The sequence below is a fragment of the Podarcis cretensis genome (genome assembly GCF_951804945.1).
Source record: "Podarcis cretensis genome assembly, chromosome: 8".
Taxonomy (NCBI): Eukaryota; Metazoa; Chordata; class Lepidosauria; order Squamata; family Lacertidae; genus Podarcis; species Podarcis cretensis.
Window position 1 is genome coordinate 1,880,424 of NC_137177.1, and position 19,599 is coordinate 1,900,022.

General features: G+C 50.5%; 1 protein-coding gene across 1 annotated transcript in view; it reads right to left on the minus strand.

Moving 5' to 3' along the window:
* Positions 1–3,083: 3,083 nt before the first annotated feature.
* Positions 3,084–19,599, minus strand: part of TIMM50 (translocase of inner mitochondrial membrane 50) — a 38,485-nt gene continuing 21,969 nt past the window's right edge. Inside the window, exons 5-11 of the mRNA XM_079985638.1 lie at positions 14,360–14,418; positions 11,663–11,782; positions 10,792–10,896; positions 8,436–8,534; positions 6,506–6,662; positions 4,777–4,883; positions 3,084–3,680 (exon numbers count right to left, since the gene is read on the minus strand). Coding sequence (XP_079841764.1) covers positions 3,579–3,680; positions 4,777–4,883; positions 6,506–6,662; positions 8,436–8,534; positions 10,792–10,896; positions 11,663–11,782; positions 14,360–14,418 — 749 coding nt within the window. The 3' untranslated portion in view covers positions 3,084–3,578. The remainder of the gene's footprint in view (positions 3,681–4,776; positions 4,884–6,505; positions 6,663–8,435; positions 8,535–10,791; positions 10,897–11,662; positions 11,783–14,359; positions 14,419–19,599) is intronic.

The following is a 19,599-nucleotide window of genomic DNA, read 5'->3' on the forward strand; positions in this document are numbered from 1 at the left end:
TTAACCCACAGCGTAACCCTCTGGTGCAGTGGTTAGTGTGCCGGAATAAAACCCAGGAGAGACCAGGGTTCAAATCCCTGATCAGTCATGCTCCCTGGGTGACCTTGGGCCAGCCAGATTCCTTGAGCCTGAACCTACCTCACAGGGTTGCTATGTAGATAAAATGGGAAGAGAAGCGCGTACGATACACCTTGAGTCAAGGCAGTCACGAAAGCGTGGACTGTGTGGCCATCAACAAACCTTATTTTCCTTGTTATCTTACTGATAACCATTAGATAGATTCCACCTTTTCCTTGGGATATAAATAAATGGAATACATAGATAATAAACAGAACTCTCCCATCACATGATGGTGATGACGATGGGGTCAGGTGCTTAGCCTAGCACCGATCAATACAACAGAAGCCACACTATTTATGCCACCCAAAGCGCCAACAAACAGCCAATTCAGGATGCAGGAAGAAGTCCAGAGAGAAAGAGCCTTTTCAGTGGTGGCTCCCCAGCTGTGGCAATGTTCTCCCTGGGAAACCTTGCCTGGTACCATCGTTGCCTAACTATAGTCCTCAGGCAAAGGCACTCCTCATTCCCAAGGGATTTGGCTCTTAATTGGCTTTCATCTTTCATTTTGGTAGGGCAGGATGTGACCTCTTTATGGTGTAGCTGGATGTGCATGCTTAGGTTAATTTCTGACCTTCCAGTGATTTTTTAATTTGGCATTGTATTCTTTTGAAAAACAGACAACCCTGCGCATGGCTTTTTGGAAGGCACCCCCCTCCTCCGCCAAGTCTGAAATTACTCCGCCCCCCAACACACACGGCGCACAGAGAAGCCACCCCCCTCTCCTTCCTGTTGTTTGGCTGCAAAGGGGGGGGGGATATCAGTGCAAAGTAACCCTGCAATTTAAAAATCAGCTAGGAGGGGATGCAGATCTCCTTCCAGAGTCACGTCCTGTTTATGTTCTAAACACTTCTGTGCCTCCCCCCCCCACCTCCAGCTGTTTATTCCTCTCATGTTCCCCACCTTAGACAGCCTGGAAAGGGATTTTCTTTGGGGGAAGAAGAGGAGAAAGGGGGGGGGGAGAGTGTGGGAAAGATCTGGATTCAGTTCCTGCCAGGAAGTGTCTTTCCCTGCCCCCCCCCCATTCTTTCTAAGAAGAATAAGGTAAGGAAGGCGGAAAAACACACACACACAAACACACACACAGCATTTTCAGCTGCCCTGGAAAAAAAGACCAGGAAGGGAATTGGTGCCAGCGACTCACCAGGCCTGCTGTTAATCCAAGAGGGACCAGGCATCGCTCTGTACCACGTGGGCTGGGCGCAAATGCTGGGGGTCGGGGGCATGTGCTGTGCTTTGGTTTGAAACTGGTTTGCTCACACGGAACTTGGCAGCCGTTCTGGCCAGTTCACAGTCAGAGACTGTGGACTCACACTTGCAGGTATTGCACCTGCCCCAGCTGCAGCAAGCCAGAGCCACTGCAGCACATCTTTGCGCAAGAGTTGCGCCTGTGCGGGAAGGAGGCAGAGTATTGCTACCTGGGTGGCTGCTTTTGGCCACGTTCCTCAGCTACAGACAGTCCACACACACCCCACACACCCCAATCTACAAATTCCTCTCCACTTCCAACACATCAGTTTCCCACTCAACTCCTATTGCCCAGCTTTTTCTCTTGACTCTGGCAACTTGGTCATAGAATCATAGAGTTGGAAGAGACCACAAGGGCCATCGAGTCCAACCCCCTGCCAAGCAGGAAACACCATCAGAGCACTCCTGACATATGGTTGTCAAGCCTCTGCTTAAAGACCTCCAAAGAAGGAGACTCCACCACACTCCTGGGCAGCAAATTCCACTGTCAAACAGCTCTTACTGTCAGGAAGTTCTTCCGAATGTTTAGGTGGAATCTTCTTTCTTGTAGTTTGGAGCCATTGCTCCGTGTCCGCTTCTCTGGAGCAGCAGAAAACAACCTTTCTCCCTCCTCTATGTGACATCCTTTTCTATATTTGAACATGGCTATCATATCACCCCTTAACCTCCTCTTCTCCAGGCTAAACATGCCCAGCTCCCTTAGCCGTTCCTCATAAGGCATCGTTTCCAGGCCTTGGACCATTTTGGTTGCCCTCCTCTGGACACGTTCCAGTTTGTCCGTGTCCTTCTTGAACTGTGGTGCCCAGAACTGGACACAGTACTCCAGGTGAGGTCTGACCAGAGCAGAATACAGTGGCACTATTACTTCCCTTGATCTAGATGCTATACTCCTATTGATGCAGCCCAGAATTGCATTGGCTTTTTTAGCTGGCGCGTCACACTGTTGGCTCATGTCAAGTTTGCGGTCAACCAAGACTCCTATATCCTTTTCACATGTACTGCTCTCAAGCCAGGTGTCACCCATCTTGTATTTGTGCCTCTCATTTTTTTTGCCCAAGTGCAGTACTTTACATTTCTCCCTGTTAAAATTCATCTTGTTTGTTTTGGCCCAGTTCTCTAATGTGTCAAGGTCGTTTTGAAGTGTGATCCTGTCCTCTGGGGTGTTAGCCACCCCTCCCAGTTTGGTGTCATCTGAAGCTGGTGTTCCTAAGATGCTTAGCTGTCCAACATCCCGTTACTTTTGCAGCAAAACACGTATTATATATTTGGGCTGAGAGGGACAGTCCTAAGCACCAGTAGAAATCCCTGCCCCAGAGGGTTTTACTGACATTTACAGGGAAGGGGGTGGTGGGAAACCACAAGTCATTTTTTAAAATGCAGCACAACAGCGGAGCAGGAGCAAAACCCCCTCCGACGGCTGTGTGCTCCTCCTCTATAAAAGCCCACAGCCCTCCACACTCCACCCCACCCCACTCTAGCCCAGCATATCCCCAGCTGGCTCCCTTTCCTGTTTACATCCGGACCTGGACTCCGGAGGAAGACTGGAGCTGATTTTCCTGCACTGAGTTGTCAAGGTGGGGAGAAGGTGGGGCCAGGGAAGTCGCACTGGAAAAGAGGCAGTCTCTTAGGAAGCAGGTTCCTATCTAAATGATAGGATGAAGACTCCTGTGCGCACGCATTCACACATTCTGGCTGGGGAAACAGGGCCCGACAGCGCCTTCGCTAGAAAGATGGCCGTTTATTTCAGAGTACACCCAACATTCATTTCTGTTTGCCCCAGAAGAGTAGCAGCAGGGCCTGGAGCCTGAAGGGAACATGATAGCAGGGTGCGAGAGACCGGTCCGGAGGCGATCTAGGAGAACACTGCGCCCCCCCATCCTCCCCCCTTTCCTAGCTGGGATGGCGAGGCTCACTTCCTTGGCTGTGCACAGGAGAGGCTGCTCAACAGGCCACCACAAATCCTGCTGCTCCAGAAGAGTTCCTCCCCTGGAAAAAGAGAGATCCCAGTCCATGCGCACAGCTCGGTGGGGATATTGCTGCTGGAATTTAAGGGAAGGATGAGACGGTGGGTGCCAGCACTTGCAGCCCCTGGCTTTGGGGGGGGGGGCAAAGTCTGTGCCGCACCCTCAAGTGTGGCTGTTGCCTCCAGAGACCAGAGCGGCTGAGGAGTCTGTTTCTGTGGGCAGCGTGGCTGTCCCTCGAAGGCGCCGGCGTCACTGCTGCTTGGAGCGAGGCCACAGCCGGCTTGCCAGGGAGCCCAGGAAGAGCTGCTGCTTCTTGTGCTGGGAGAGGTCAGCGAGGCGTTGCTGCTCTTCCTGCAAAAGGAGAGGCGACACAAACGGGAGCCTGGTCACCACCAAGGAATCCAGGAAGGCTGCCGCCCCGAGCCCTGCCGATCCCATTCCCGTACATGTGGACGTGTCAAGGAGGCTAGCAGAGTAACTCAGCAGCTTGGCTCACCTGCCACGTTAGGCTAGAGACTTGTTTTTAAACTGCCTTCGTGCAGATGATCAGCAAACCTTGGTTGCTTGCCCAGGGTGGGTTTGGAGAAAAACAAACCGCAAGCCCAGGATTGAATGGTGCGGAAGGGCAGACTCAGCTGCTTGTTTTGTTTGCAGGAGCACAGCAGTGCAGGGGAAGAGCTGCATGATTATTATTTTTTTGCTGCATGCACCAGCATGCTGCTCACGTGACAGTAAACCATGGTTTGCTTTAAACTGTGGTTTAATGTGAGGTTGAACTAGGCCAATGCGTGGAGAAGGCATTCTGCAGATCCTCTGAGGCACTTGCCTTCCCATGAGAAAAAGGAGAACCAACCAAGACATGGCGGTGGAACGCAAAAAATCTTCTGGGACCCCACTGTCTGCAAAAGCCAAACTTGGCCTAAGATATGTATTGAGTGTGGGCCTTTCTCCAGCAGCATTTTTGCCCGCTGGGCTGGCCTCACCATACGAGATGGTAGTGAGCTTAGAACATTCTAAGTACCGTATTTTTCGCTCTATAAGACGCACCAGACCACAAGACGCACCTAGTTTTTGGAGGAGGAAAATAAGAAAAAAAATATTCTGCATCTCAGAAGCCAGAACAGCAAGAGGGATCACTGCGCAGCGAACCCTCTTGCTGTTCTGGCTTCTGTGATAGCTGCGCAGCCTGCATTCGCTCCATAAGACGCACACACATTTCCCCTTACTTTTTAGGAGGGAAAAAGTGAGTTCTATAGAGCAAAAAATACGGTAAGCTAAAAGATTTATACTTTATTAGCAGGGAAACCAGGATTTCCCAACGAAGCGACTGGGATGGTGACTCTGCAACCCCAGCACCCTGACCATGTTTAAGGGCTTCACCAAAGCAGTAGCAGCCTCCCCCACCCCAAGACAAAGCCCCCAGCCCTGGCTCTGCACTCCTCCTCACCTGTTCCAGCTGTGACTGCCTGCGCTTGAATGCCTCCAGTGGGTCCTCTTCCAAGGAGTAGTTTTCCAGCACGGTCCGGACGTCTTCTACGCCACTCAAGGCAATGGCTGCCAGGCAAGAGGGAGGCAACAAGCATTAAAGGAGAATCAGCCCGGGTCATGTACATGTTTTATGTATTAGTGACACAGTAGAGGGCAGCTTCCTTATGTCCCTGAGTCAGACCATTGCTGCATCTAGCTCAGGAAATGTTTACTCTCTCCAGGGCATGGGTAGGCAAACTAAGGTCCGGGGCCCGGATCTGGCCCAATCGCCTTCTAAACCCAGCCCCTGGACGGTCCAGGAATCAGTGTGTTTTTACATGAGTAGAATGTGCCCTTTTAATTACAGTGGTGCCTCGCAAGACAAAATTAATTCGTTCCGTGAGTCTTTTCGTCTTGCGATTTTTTCGTCTTGCGGAGCGCGGATTCCCTGGGTACTAACGGCTTTAAGAAAAAGGAAGCAAGCCCATAGGGAAATTCATCTTGCGAAGCACCTCGAAAAATGGAAAACCCTTTCGTCTAGCGAGTTTTTCATCTTGCAAGGCATTCGTCTTGCGGGGCACCACTGTAAAATGCATCTCTAGGTTATTTGTGGGGCATAGGAATTCGTTCATTCCCCCCTCCCCCCAAAAAATATAGTCTGTCCCCCCACAAGGTCTGAGGGACAGTGGATCGGCCCCCTGCTGAAAAAGTTTGCTGACCCCTGCTCCAGGGTTCCAGGCAGGGATCCTTTCCCCAGCCCTAGCCTTGGCAGTGAAGAAGGCAGAAGATGGGTCTCCTCTTGGGTTTCCTGTATTCCACCCGGCAGTGCCTACACGCCAGGTAGCTCCTCTCTGCAGCGGTGGGAGTCAGAAATCTGCTGCGTTTCGAAACAGGAGATTGTTTGACCTTGAAGTTCTGCACCCTGACACTGCCATGGATACAGTGGTACCTCGGGTTACATACACTTCAAGTTACAGACTCCGCTAATCCACAAATATTACCTCGGGTTAAGAACTTTGCTTCAGGATGAGAACAGAAATCGTGCTCCGGCAGCACGGCAGCAGCAGGAGGCCCCATTAGCTAAAGTGGTGCTTCAGGTTAAGAACAGTTTCAGGTTAAGAACGGACCTCCGGAACGAATTAAGTTCTTAACCTGAGGTGCCACTATAAGTGCAACAGGCACTCCCTGAATACCCTTGGACAGGGATGAGGATCCTACAAATGCTTTGGGGTCGTCCCACGACCTATAGCCCAGCCTTTCTCAACCTGGGGTTCTCAGGTGTTGCTGGAAAACCCCTCCCAACATCCCTGACTGCTGCCCCTGCTGGCTATGGATGATGGGAGCTGTAGTCCAATGACATCTGAGAACCCAAGGTTGAGAAAGGCTGGACTAGATAGTTCACGTGGAAGAGAGAACAAGCTTGTTTTCTGCTCTGAAGAGCAGGACTCAAACCAATGGAGTCAATTACAAGAAAGAAGATTCCAACTAAACCTCAGGAAAAACTTTCCGACAGCTAGAGCTGTTTGACGGTGGAACCGTCTCCCCCAGGAGGTTGTGGCCTCTTCTTCCTTGGAGGTTTCTAAGCAGAGGCTGGAGGGCCACCTGTCATGGATGCTTCAGCCGAGATTCCGGCACTGCAGGGGGTTGGACTAGATGGACTCTACAATCCCATAATTCTATAATTCTATTTTAGGCAGATGTCTCCTTACTCTTCAGGAAGGCAGCAAGGTCGAAGAGTGTCCGGTCGTCCGAATTCCCGTCCCACTTCTTCAGAGCCATGCCGTTGAAGGGCTGCAAGCGGAACGCCTCTTTCTTGCAGTCCACCACCACCACTTTTGAGGGATCTCTGTTCAGGCAGGAAATGTCCTGGCGAGAGAAACACACAGAGGCAGGCTGGAGAGGTCACCAGCAGACAAGGCTGGCTTCCCCCAAAACAACTCAACAGGTGTTTTAGGACGGGCCTGCACATTGCAAGAGACGCAGAAACTTGCCAAGGTGCAATTGTCCTAGCCTACTTGACAATGAGAGAAATGGGTCAAAGGCCCCCCGAGAGGTTCAAGAGAGCTTGAAATGGAAATTGTGTCTTGCGATCTAATAATGGCCTTTGAATTTCCTGGTGAAGATTCCTCCCTGCCACCCCCTCCCCTGCCACCCATTGTTCTGCTTCAGAACTTTGGTTTTTTCTTGGCGTTTTGAGTTTAATACGTAATCTTAATCCAGGTATCCATTTCTGCGATACAGGCACAGGACCTGCCTTGTGTCACAATAACATTAAGATTGCTGTGACTTTGCTTCCCAATAAGGAACTTCAGGGGCGAGGCGGGGAGAAACTGATTTGAATCTCCCTTGCAATGCAAAACTATTTTCTTTGAAAGAATGAAAGCCATTCCTCTTTCGACTGTCCCATTAAATACTCCACACCCCCGCCTCACTCACATGGGCGTTCCTGCTATATCAAAGGCTCCCTCGTTAGAATCTTTCTTTCCTCTTTCTCTGTTCCCTGTCTTCAACGCTGCAGCTACAGTACAAGCCTTCTGCAGTTTTACCATCTCTGAGGAACATCAGAACCGCTCCTCACAGCAGGTGGGGGGGAGAGAACTCCTTGCCCCCTTCCTCTGCCTGCCTGCCTCCCCCCCTCCCCCTCCCCCTGCCCCTCTTTCACTTAGGAAAATAGAAAGAAAAGAGAATCCACAACAATCAGAAGCGCACATGCCATGGAGTGAAAAAGACACCCCACAGGCTCCGGGGCAGCAGATGGAAGGTGGAGGGAGGGAAGGAGGGAGGACAGACAGAAGGCAGGCTGGCTTGCAGCAGCGATGACGCAAAGCCATCCACATTCTATTGTGGAGCACAGACACAGGGGAACTCGCATTGCGGAACACGAGGAGGGCACCTGCTGCTCCAGCCTTGCGCTCGCCTAGGCTGGGTAGAGGGGCCACGGGTTCGAAACACAGCTGTGGAGGCAGGGCTGCAAGGGAGGCCCGGGTTGCTGCTGCATAACATCGCTTTGCAAGGAGATGCAGAAAGGGAGGACCAGCGTCCCTTTGCCAGAGCCCACTGGGAGCGTTGGGATGTTCAAAAGGTCTCAATCCCTTGCAGTGCATTCCTGTGGATTTTCACCCTCTGGGTTCTCTGGAACTTAACCCTGTGGCAGTGTGAAGAGTCAAGATTTCAGAATGTTCGTTCTCGGTGATTTTAAGGCAATACCGGAGGAGGCAAAGATCAAGATGCTCAGCCAACACTCGGCATGCAACTGGTAAAAGGGAAAAGAAATCCCGCAGGCGCTCTCCTCTGTGGGGCTCTGCGTCAAGCGCCAAGCCCACCCTCACCCCAAACTGGCCGCAGCTCTCAAAGGAGGCACAGGGGATCCAGTCTGGGAATTGAAGCGGGTCCTCTCATCGATGCTCGCCAAAGAGCAAACCCTCCCGGAAGTATTAGGTGAACTTGCAGGTGGAGGGGAGGAAGAAAAAGCAAAATCCTGATTGTGAAAGACGTAACCTTCCCCCAGAGGGATGACAAGCACAACCTGGTGCCATCAGGATGTCTCCACCCAGAGATAAACGTGCACATGAACACACAAGGCCACAAACACCGCTGGGCATCTCCCCCCCCCCCCATGGAAAGCCTGGCTGCAAATACCTTCACGTGGTGCCCATCCATGTAGCGCGTGGCATCGCGGAAAAGCCGGTAGGAGATGAACCCGTGAGGGTCCACGCTGTCGATGAGGGGGAAAGCGGTCTGGAATGGAGAAGGGGAAAGCGGAATCACCTCACATTTCCAGGAACTGTCCAGGAAGAGCAAGTGAATGTGCTTTCTGCATCATGCCATTCAGCTGCTTACAATACTGGTTCAGGAGTACTGGCACATTTATTTCCTGAATAAACACACTGCTTGATTACACACAAACACACAATGATAAAGCAGGGGCCTCAAGGGTCTGGCCTGCCTATTCTTGCAGCACCAGCAAAAGGAACAAGCCTCACCTCCCTGAGGGATACTGTGCCAACCTGTGCCTCAGGTATTGGCCAGCTGTGGGGCACTCTGCCACTAACGGACTTAGCTGTGGCTCCTCATAGGCCAGGGCTGTCGCTTAAAATTGATCTGCCCCAGCTGCAACAAAACAGGTCTCTCCCGTATCGGTCTCTATAGCCGCAGCAAGCGCTGTAACCTTCCGACAGTTTGACTTCATGCCGAAAGGCACACTCTCCCATCGAGACAGAGAGATGCTGACATCCGGTTCAAAACTGGACAAGCCTGCACCACTTCCCAAATACGCTCAGGCTAGGCTTTCCCTGGAAGGCATTCCATAAACGTGGACCAGCTACCAAAAGGCACCCTCTTTAATGTGTCTGCTCTTTTAGGAAGGGGTCATCAAGTGGTTGTTAAACCGCGAAGCATCGCAGATTAACGCACGTCATCCTTTTGCCCTGTTTACTGGAGCCACAGCTCTGAACGCAGATAGCGCTTTAGACCTGGGCTTAACAGAATCACATGTGCTAAGAGCAAACAAGCCAGGCTGCTCCCTTGTCTTCTGCCCACAAGTCTCCTGGCCGGGCTGTTGTTCTCTCCCCACAAGGACAGGCCCACTCAATTAGCACAGTAATAGCCTGGATTCAATGGGCTGAATGGCGGTCCGGCTGGACCCATACATATTCAAATGAGCAGCGGCACGCTCCCCTGTGGGACTCCCCTCCCGCCACTCAAGCGTGAGAAAGGAGAAGTGGAAGGGAGGAGGCTGACCCAGGAGGAGATGAGCAGGCAGGCCGGCAGGCCGGCCCTTTCCTACAGAACACAAATTCCTGACTCCGCTGCAAGGCTTTGGCGACCCCAACCACAACTGTGGATCCCTGCCAGCCCTTGCACCACGCAGATGTGGGATGTGGCACTTGGCACAGAATTCAGGATGTCAAGAAGCCCAGTGTTTCTTTATTTTTTAATGAAACAGCAAACTTCTAGCGTTTATGGTTTCTGAGATAAGATGGGCAACAGTCTGGGGTGGAGCCTTCATGTCCTTTCCCCACATCCAACAAAAGCAAAACATGGCAAATGTGCTCAAGATGCATGATTTACACTGTGTACAGTGGTACCTCGGGTTAAGAACTTAATTCGCTTCAGAGGTCCGTACTTAACCTGAAACTGTTCTGAACCTGAAGCACCACTTTAGCTAATGGGGCCTCCTGCTGCCGCTGTGCTGCCACTGCACAATTTCTGTTCTCATCCTGAAGCAAAGTTCTTAACCTGAAGCACTATTTCTGGGTTAGCAGAGTCTGCAACCTGAAGCGTTTGTAACCCGAGGTACCCCTGTATTTGGGGTGTGTGTGTGTGTGTGAGTGTGAGTGTATGGGCTCCAGCCTTGATCTGCTTTCTCTGGGCTGTTACATTTCCACAAGCCAGTGTGGTGTAGTGGTTAAGAGCGGTGGACTCGTAATCTGGTGAACCGGGTTTCTCGTCTCCGCTCCTCCACATGCAGCTGCTGGCTGACCTTGGGCCAGTCACACTTCTCTGAAGTCTCTCAGCCCCACTCACCTCACACAGAGTGTTTGTTGTGGGGGAGGAAGGGAAAGGAGAATGTTAGCCGCTTTGAGACTCCTTAGGGTAGTGATAAAGCGGGATATCAAATCCAAACTCTTCTTCTTCTTCTTCTTCTTCTTCTTCTTCTTCTTCTTCTTCTTCTTCTTCTTCTTCTTCATTCTTACGACCCCCTTCAAGGCTCTCCCACTGTCCAGCCTGCCCTGAGTGGCTGCAGGTAGAGAAGCAGCCCTGCAGCCCTTCTTAACACACCCTGAACACACACGCAAGCGGAGGAGGGAGGGTTTGTGTGGGAATACGCCGCCGGAGGAGGAAAGTGGTGCACACCTATATTTCCGCCTAGGCAGAGCCATCTTTGCTTCCTGGGATCAGGGTCCCAGGGTCAGAAGCTAACTCCGCCTTGCTCTAGCTCCAGGACTAAGGAAGCCAAGCCATGCCTGGCAGGGGGCAGCGACAGAGCACTCACCATGCCCGTTTCAGAGGTGAAGATGACGATTTCAAAGAGAGGCGCCAACTGCTGGAACAGGTTGTCAATGCCTGGCCTCTTCTTGAAGCGCCAGCCGGTCACTAACTGAGGGAACGGGGGGGGGGGGGGGGGAGAGAACAGCGTCAGGGCAGTTGGGGTACAAGAGGCGAGAAAGTGGAGCCTTGGGAGAAAGATACAGAACCAGCTGCACAGAAAGAGCGCTTGCCAACCAGCACAGATCAACGCTGGCAGCAGACCAGGAAAAGTCCATGACCCGTCCCCAAATACTAAACCAGCTCTTTCTGCATATCCCAGCTACTGCACTGCAAACAGGAGTGCAGGAAACAGTCCCCTGTGCTGTCCATCAAGGGATAGGCTACCATATCACTTAATCTATCTATATCTGAAGGAGCGTCTCCTCCCCCATCGTTCTGCCCGGACACTGAGGTCCAGCTCCGAGGGCCTTCTGGCGCTTCCCTCATTGCGAGAGGCCAAGTTACAGGGAACCAGGCAGAGGGCCTTCTCGGTGGTGGCGCCCGCCCTGTGGAACGCCCTCCCATCAGATGTCAAAGCGATAAACAACTACCTGACATTCAGAAGACATCTGAAGGCAGCCCTGTTCAGGGAAGTTTTTAATATGTGACATTTTAGTGTACTTTTCATCTTTGTTGGAAGCCGCCCAGAGTGGCTGGGGAAACCCAGCCAGATGGACGGGGTACAAATAATAAATTTTTTATTGTTATTGTTATTATTATTATTATTATTATTATTATTATTATTATTATCTGACCTAGTAATACTCAGGTGGGGTGGGGGATAATGAGTACGTTTGCTACACCTCCCTAAATGCTGCCCCAGGATGGATACGCACCGACCATTCCGGATGAAGGAGAACATCTGTGAGTTCGATGACTAGAGTGTAAGGGGGCTGGTAATAGGGCTCCTTCAGGGGGTCTGGGAGCAGCTTAGGACTGGTTGGCTCTATGATCATCTGCAGGAGACACAAACAAAGAGCAGCAGCAGTTAAAAGAGTGGAGGACAGACCCTTCCTTCCTTTGGGGCGTCCAACTTACGAGGTTACCAGAGCGTAAGAGACAGAAGTTAGGCTGTCTCTGTCCACATAGGGCATGGGTAGGCAAACTAAGGTCCGTGGGCTGGATCAGGCCCAATTGCCTTCTAAATCTGGCCTGCGGACAGTCCAGGAATCGCCGTGTGGATCGCCAGCGCGCATGCGTTCTTTCCCTTTCCCTCTCACAGCAGTGGTGGCTCCTCCCTCCCTCCTCCTGGCTTCTCCCTGCCCTGCCTAGAGGAGGAAGGGGGCTGGGCTCTGTTGGTGCCAGCCCCTCTCCGGAGCCCTTTTGCGCACCTCTCACCGTCCCTCGTTCATTTCCCCCCCCCAAATATAGTCCAGCCCCCACAAGGTCTGAGGGACAGTGGACCTGTTATTCTAAAGCAGCAATGCTGCAGCAAGCAAAGGCTCTAGCAGCTCAGTCAGCTGCTTGTGGCTGCAAAGCCAGACAGGATGTATGTGACTGTTGCCATGGAAACAAAGGGGCAGTCCATTCTCCTTATTGAGCACAGGATGTGAGCTCAGTGTGTGTCATATGACCTGTACAGGATGTACATGGGTGGAGTTTGGAGTTTCTCTCTGATTGTTGAAGAGACTAGACATCTTTCACTGTATGACTGCTGAAGACAGGAATAAAAGACATGTAGATACATTTCTGTCTGAGTCTGATTCCCCTCCCTGGGGATATGCAGGGAGCAGGGAGGAGGAGAAGCAGTTGGTGTGTTTTTCTCACAGCCTGAGGAAAATCGCCGGAACGGACCTCGTGTGTTTTTCCTGCCGGGAGTCGCCGGAGGGAGGTCAAAAGAATTCAGCCGGTGCCTGGAGAGATAGGCACATACCTCTGACCGAGCCTGAATTTCTAACAGGACCGGCCCCCTGCTGAAAAAGTTTGAGGACCCCTGACATAGGGGCACAGTAGGGCTACCAGCCAAAGCTAATGGAGTTTAATTACTTTCTAACTTAATCTTTCATTATCTGATGACACCTTCAGTTCTGGTCTGGTAAAAAGGAAGGAAATAATTAACAGCAGCAGCAGCAGCAGCTGTTCCGGAGCTGCATACAGAGGAGAGGATCGGATCGGATCCAGACTGCTTCAATTATGTCCAAACAGTTGTTCTGATCTGTACATTTTATTACTTCTTTCAATTAAGCACAGAAATACAACACAAGAGTACACAGTGCAAGTTTTTCTTTTCTTTGCAAAGACCTTCGAACTCTGCTGTTTGTTTTAAAGCCAGTCTTCACAGTATCCAGGCAGACCGAAAAGCCAAGGTGCGTTCTTGCAGCTGCCACAAGGATAAAGTCTTTGTAGAGCGGACTCCCCCCCCCCAGCTGTGCCTGGCGATGGTCCTTAAACGGAACATGAGTGCCAAAGCAAAGCAAAGCTGTCAGGCTCAAAGCAGCTTGCACGCTGGCAATGGCAGAGTTCAGGCCAGCGATTTTATCACCCTGGCGGCAGATGGGATTCTCAGCGCCAGAGGTGCTGATAGCAAAGCAATAACCCAGGAGCAGAAGCCATACAGATACTGTCACAAAAAACTCAAGGCCCGTCAGGCTTGGTGACTGGTGGTTTGCTTCCTTTTTCTAACCAGCCCATCCACCTGCACACACTTCAATCTCACAAGGGTAGTTTGGGAAGAGAAGACTGAGAGGCAATAAGGTGACAGTCATCTTCAGATATCTGAAGGGCAAGCTTGTTTTTTTGAGGGGGGGGGGGGTTGCTGCTCAAGAGGTTAGAAAGTGAGCCAGTGGATTCAAATCACAAGAAAGGAGATTCCAACTGAACGTCAGAAAGAATTTTCTGCAGGGAAGAGCGGTTTGACAGTGGAACGCACTCCACTGGAACTTGGGCTCTATTTTTAAAGCAGAGGCTGGATGGACATCTGTCAGGGGTTTTTTAGCTGCGATTCCTGCATTCCTGTGTGTAAGACTTGGTTTAAATAAAACTAGCTCATCGGTTAGATGCCCGGAGTCCATCTTCAAATGTCACTTATAAGTTCTGAGCTTTGTGTGTGTGTGTGGAAAAGCAACAACTGTTTTCAACATACAAACCCATAATAAGCCATGACATTGGCTTAAATGCAGAGCATAAAGCCGACAGAAGAAAGAGTTCAGAGCCACTGGCACACGCGCACAAAGGCTCTGGGTGCCCCTGGGCTGAAATCAACAAAACTGCTGCTAAGAATTCAGAGCAGCAGCACCCATTTGCAAACAGGTGTTTCAACGGGAGAAAACAAAACCAGCTTTCCTTCTGGTCACGGCACTTAACACTGGCAAAGGAGTGTTAAGGTCTCCTTGTGTTTCTCCACAACCAGGAACTTGCTTTAAATTTATCCGAGGGCCTGAACTCTTGGGACACAGAAGTGCCTGCACAGCAACTTACCTTTTTAAAAACCCAGTTAGGATACAGCTCCTGCCGACACTTAGGGGAAGCCAATTTTTACGTTTGGGGAGAATCAGGAACAGATTCTGAAAAAGGACCACAGAAGGCTCACTCACCTGCCTGTAATCTTTAAAGTATTTGTATGATCTTCGGAGCTGCTGGATCACTACGGGATCTGAAAGCCAATTTAGAGAACAGGGTCACCATGGGAAACATCTTGCAGGAAAGTCAAGGCAACTGAGTTCGTGCTCTGCACATGTCTGATCTTCGTTTTTCCCCTCCAAATACTTGGAGGGGATTTTTCGTCAAGGAGGGACGGTGCGTGTCTCTGCGCTGGTAGACTTTGCTCACGCCGATGTGCCTTTCTGCTTTAACTGTCAAGGCTTCAGGCAGAGAATCTAGGGGGACCTAGCAAACAGTCTCAGCTCCTTCAGAAATCAAGAACTACACTTCCTGGGGAATCTTTGCGGGGCTGGATAAGCTATTCCAGTTATATCTGTTTCAAGCCAGTTTATGTTCAAGCTGGCTTGTTGTTTCATTTATCACTGGGAAGAAAAAACTCCCTCCCGGACTGCAAAGTGTTCCCAGAACCAAGAGAGGTAATATTTAGCTGTGATTCCTTGCCCTTGCAGGGGGACTGAGCTAGATGACACTTTGGGTCCCGTCCAAGTCTGCAGTTCTATGATTCTGTTGCTGCTGCAGCAGCTAGTAAGCGCAAGGCTGCCAAAAGTTAAATCTATCTGTGAATGGGTATTAACCAAGCAGGGCTCTGTGGCTGGCAGCTTAGCCAGGGCTCCCTGTTCTGTAACACCCCCAGTCCCCCCCCCAAAGCCATCTGATGCAGTTTGAACATATGCGGAGTCCTGCAGTCCTTCCAAAAGAATACTAATGGATTCCTCAATTACCAGCTCACTTAAGCAGAGGTCAGGCTGAAGAAGAAAGAGCGTGTGAGCCGAGACCACAGTCCCACACCAGCGCTGTTAACTATCCCTCTGAGATTACAGCTTCAGCATCTTAGCGCCAGGGTTATTCAAACAGAAACTGTAAGTTAATCAATCAAAGGCAGGCGCATTGAATGGGGCGTAATTTGGGAGCCATTGTCATGATAATTCAAGCTGAGCAGCTGGGGAGGAAGACTGGCCTGCACCAAGACACAGGCAAAAGGGATTCAGGTGTCTGCCGGGGGCTTATATGGTGGAATTTGGCTGAGAGGCTGCCGCCGGCCACCGCCAGACTGAAACGCCTCATTTTTAGACAGTTGGCTGCAACAGGAAGGAACGAAGTTAAACCGGTATTAATGCTCATCCAACTTGGATGCACCAGAACCTGTTCCAACTTTTAGATCAATCTCTTCTCTCGGTCAACGGAGCCTGTGAGAAGAAACAAGGCTTTACTTGAGGAGGCTCTGTGCACCACAGAAAGATGCAACTGGCCATGATAATACAGTCTATGTTGTCGACTGATTTCAAAGCAAGCGGCCACTTGTGCTTCAAACACTTGCTTCAGTGTCTGCACATTTCTAGCGACCTACAACGTTTCACTATAAAAAAATTAAGGCCGTTGGTTTTGTTTTCTAGAAACCAGCTTAAAAATTCCGGCAGGCATTCGCTGGTCACGAACCAAGGAGGACAAAGCTCAAGTAATTGGTATTTATTTACATAAACTGTTACGTGCCCTAAAGCTTTTGATATCTGGTTTGCTGCAACAAAGGACAGGATCAGTCTTCCAGCTCTGCATATGTAAATAGGCTAGATAACTAGGGGTGGGGTGGGCAGCAAGATTTAGATCATTTTGCACCATATATTAAATTATCTAATAGACTGGATTTCTATGTCTCAAGGAATGCTCTCCTCCCACTCATCCACCTGCACTTGGGAGCTTCTGAAGAGGCTTTGCTTTGGCTTCCATCTGACGTTAGCCCCAACAACAGATGTGGGAAACAAATAAAAAGAATAAGAATAAGAATAAGAATAATAAGAAGTAGTATATGCTTCCATCTGACTGCGTTGCCCCAGGGTGGTTTCCAACAAATTAAAACATCAAACATCAAAAACTATACCTTTGGCCCTCCAGATGCCACTGAACTACAACTCCCATCATCCCTGGCAACTGGTCATGTTTGACGGAGCTGATGGGAGTTGTAGTTCAGCAACATCTGGTGGGCTAAGGGCTCCCCAGCCCTACTCTATAAGGAGCAGGGCTTTCGCTATGGCAGTCCTAAATTTCTCTAAGATCCAGCTCCTCCCTGCTGTCTTTTCGAAGGAAGCCGAAGACACTTTTTCCCCAAACGTCCTTGATTTTAAAGATGTTTGGCTTTGTGTCTTGCGCTGCTTCTGCTGCTGTTTATTGTACCTGGGCTCTTGATTTCACCTGCCCATTTTACTGGCCGCTGTTTCCATTCTATGTTGTAAAATGCTAGCACAGCGTTTCCCAAACTTGGGTGTCTTCAACTCTTTTTTTGGACTACGATTCCCATCATCCCTGATCACTGGTCTTGGGATGATGGGAACAGTAGTTAAAAAAAACACACACCCAAGTTTGGGGAAGACTGTGTTACACACCTCCCAACGAATGGTGAGCTATTTTAAAAGCTAAGCTTTTAAAGATTCCTTAGGGGGAAGTAAGCTGACAGTTAAATAAGGCACAAGAAGAGCGAAGGAGGGTTGCAGAGAGAAATTTCGGTGCTCCCAGCACAAGGACCGGGACAGAGCAGCTTACACAAAACGTGCCAACAGGAACCTGTACAACTTTCTGTCAATGGGTGGGTGAGGTTGGGGAGTGAGCTGAAAATCTGGACGGCAGGGAAAGTGGTGGGAAGTGTAAACGGGGTGAGGAGGGGGTGGGGGTGGGGAAGAGAAATAATAAATCTATTGTGGGCAACAATGGGGCCACGACTAGAGAATGCCTTTTAATCTGCTGGGAGCATATGCCAGGCCGGCTGAAAGGAGCTGGTGAAAGAAGCTTCCTATCCCAGGCAAAAAAAAACAAAACCCCACAACACCCTCCCCTCCCTACTGGCTTCCTACATATTTTACCGGGAAAGTTCCCCTAGCTGGGCAATCTGTTTTCTGAAAGCCCTGCGCTAAGTTCCATCTGGCCTTCTATTGTGCAGACTCCCCCCCAAGAGCCTCCACTCGCTTTTGAAACTCCTGGACTACGAAAGCCTGTTAAATAAATTAATAAATAAGTGACCCCACTCATGTGCAAGTATTTCAGGACAAGGGAGCTAGAAATAGCCCAACAGTGTCCTCACTAAATCAAGCTCAAAAGTGTGCATTTTTTGGCAAGGGTCAAACGTTGTTGATGATGCACCAGGGAGGGGATGCTGGGAAGAAGATGGTTGCTCAGCGGAGCAGGACCATCGGAGACACCCAAAACTAAGCACTCCGAGGAGAGAATCACGTCTGGGGGCTCCCGTGGGCCAGAGGCTCGCATAGGGTGTTGTCCCAGCCAAACCGGCAGCTGCAAAGCGAAATCTCAGGCAACCAAGACACGCCAATGGCATAGCTGTCAACTTTTCCCTTTTCTTGCGAGGATTCCTATTCGGAATAAGGGAATTTCCCTTTAAAAAAGGTAAAAGTTGACAGCTCTGCAATGGTATGGAAAAGGAGAGGCCTCTGCAAACTCGATTCTCTCCAGGTATTTGTGACGACAACCCCCGTCATTGCTCTGGGCCGCTGGTCATTCTGGCTGAGCGGGCTGGGAATTCGAAACACCTGATGGGCGCCAGGTTGGAGGAAGCTGCATCAGAGTCTGACCCAAAGCTCTCGCTCCCCGCAGGATTCTGTCTTGAAATCTGCCTCTCCACCTGCCCCTCTCTCTTCAAAAGCGGAATTGCTAAAGAGGACATCTGGAATGCCTATGGCTTTGCCTTGCCCCGGGGGACAGGCACACACACACTCGCATCCCCCTCTCCCCTGCCCCAAAGGCTCCCCGTCTCTCCATTCATTCGCATCGTAACCTCAGTGACTGCTCTTTGCCTCCAGCATCCCCCAAGAACGGGCACTGGGGGGGGGTTGGGTGTCTGTGGGGCGCAGCAGAAGCATTGTGAACTCTCCCCCCGCCCGGCACAAGTTCCCCCTGACCTTCTGTTCTCGACAAGGGGCAGGCGTGCTGTTTATGCACCGGTACATCTGCTCCCAAGGCAGCCGCAGAAAAAAGCCTCCTCCCCAAACCTTTCACCCGTCCAATTAGAAATGTAAAGCAATTCTGGTTATTCCTGGAAGTGTTACGTGGGGTTTTAATTCCCCCCCCCCCCCCCGTAAAGAGGAGGGTGGGTGAGCAGGTCACGCTTGTTGCTGTTCCCTTACTCTCTGGTTTAACACATCAAGGAATTAACATATTTATAGCTTAACTTCTGGGGGATTTCATCTCTCCCAGCCTGCCCACCAGACTTCTCAGCTGCTTAAATTTAAAACGCTAAAGACAGGCTTCAGGCTTTTATCAGATGTGCCTTGAGCTGCGAAGAAGGTGCCTGAGCAGGGACCGTCTATTGATGCACACAAGGTACGAAATGCTATCATGTCCCAAGTTGCACCTGGGTCAAACAGCAGCTTTAATGTAAACCATGAGAACTAAGAACGGTGGCCCTTTCCCCCATTCTAGTGTTTTTAACCTTTGTTCTGTGCAGCTTTAAGGTCAGGCTGCAACACAGGATACCTCAGATTTCTCCAAATTGGTGCTCTGGAGATGTTGTTGGGACTACAGTTCCCATCATGCCCCAAACACTGACCATGCTAGGTGGGGCTAAGGGGAGTTCAAAGTGCCTGGGGGTCTGCAGATGAAAATGATAGACAACAGTGGTGCCCCGCAAGACGAATGCCTCGCAAGACGAAAAACTCGCTAGACGAAAGAGTTTTCCGTTTTTTGAGGTGCTTCGCAAGACGAATTTCCCTATGGGCTTGCTTCGCAAGACGAAACGTCTTGCGAGTTCTTGCGAGTTTAGAATAGAATCATAGAACCCTAGAGTTGGAAGAGACCACAAGGGCCATCGAGTCCAACCACCTGCCAAGCAGGAAACACCATCAGAGCACTCCTGACATATGGTTGTCAAGCCTCTGCTTAAAGACCTCCAAAGAAGGAGACTCCACCACACTCCCTGGCAGCAAATTCCACTGTCAAACAGCTCTTACTGTCAGGAAGTTCTTCCTAATGTTTAGGTGGAATCTTTTTTCTTGTAGTTTGGAACCATTGCTCCTTGTCCGCTTCTCTGGAGCAGCAGAAAACAACCTTTCTCCCTCCTCTATGTGACATCCTTTTCTATATTTGAACATGGCTATCATATCACCCCTTAACCTCCTCTTCTCCAGGCTAAACATGCCCAGCTCCCTTAGCCGTTCCTCATAAGGCATCGTTT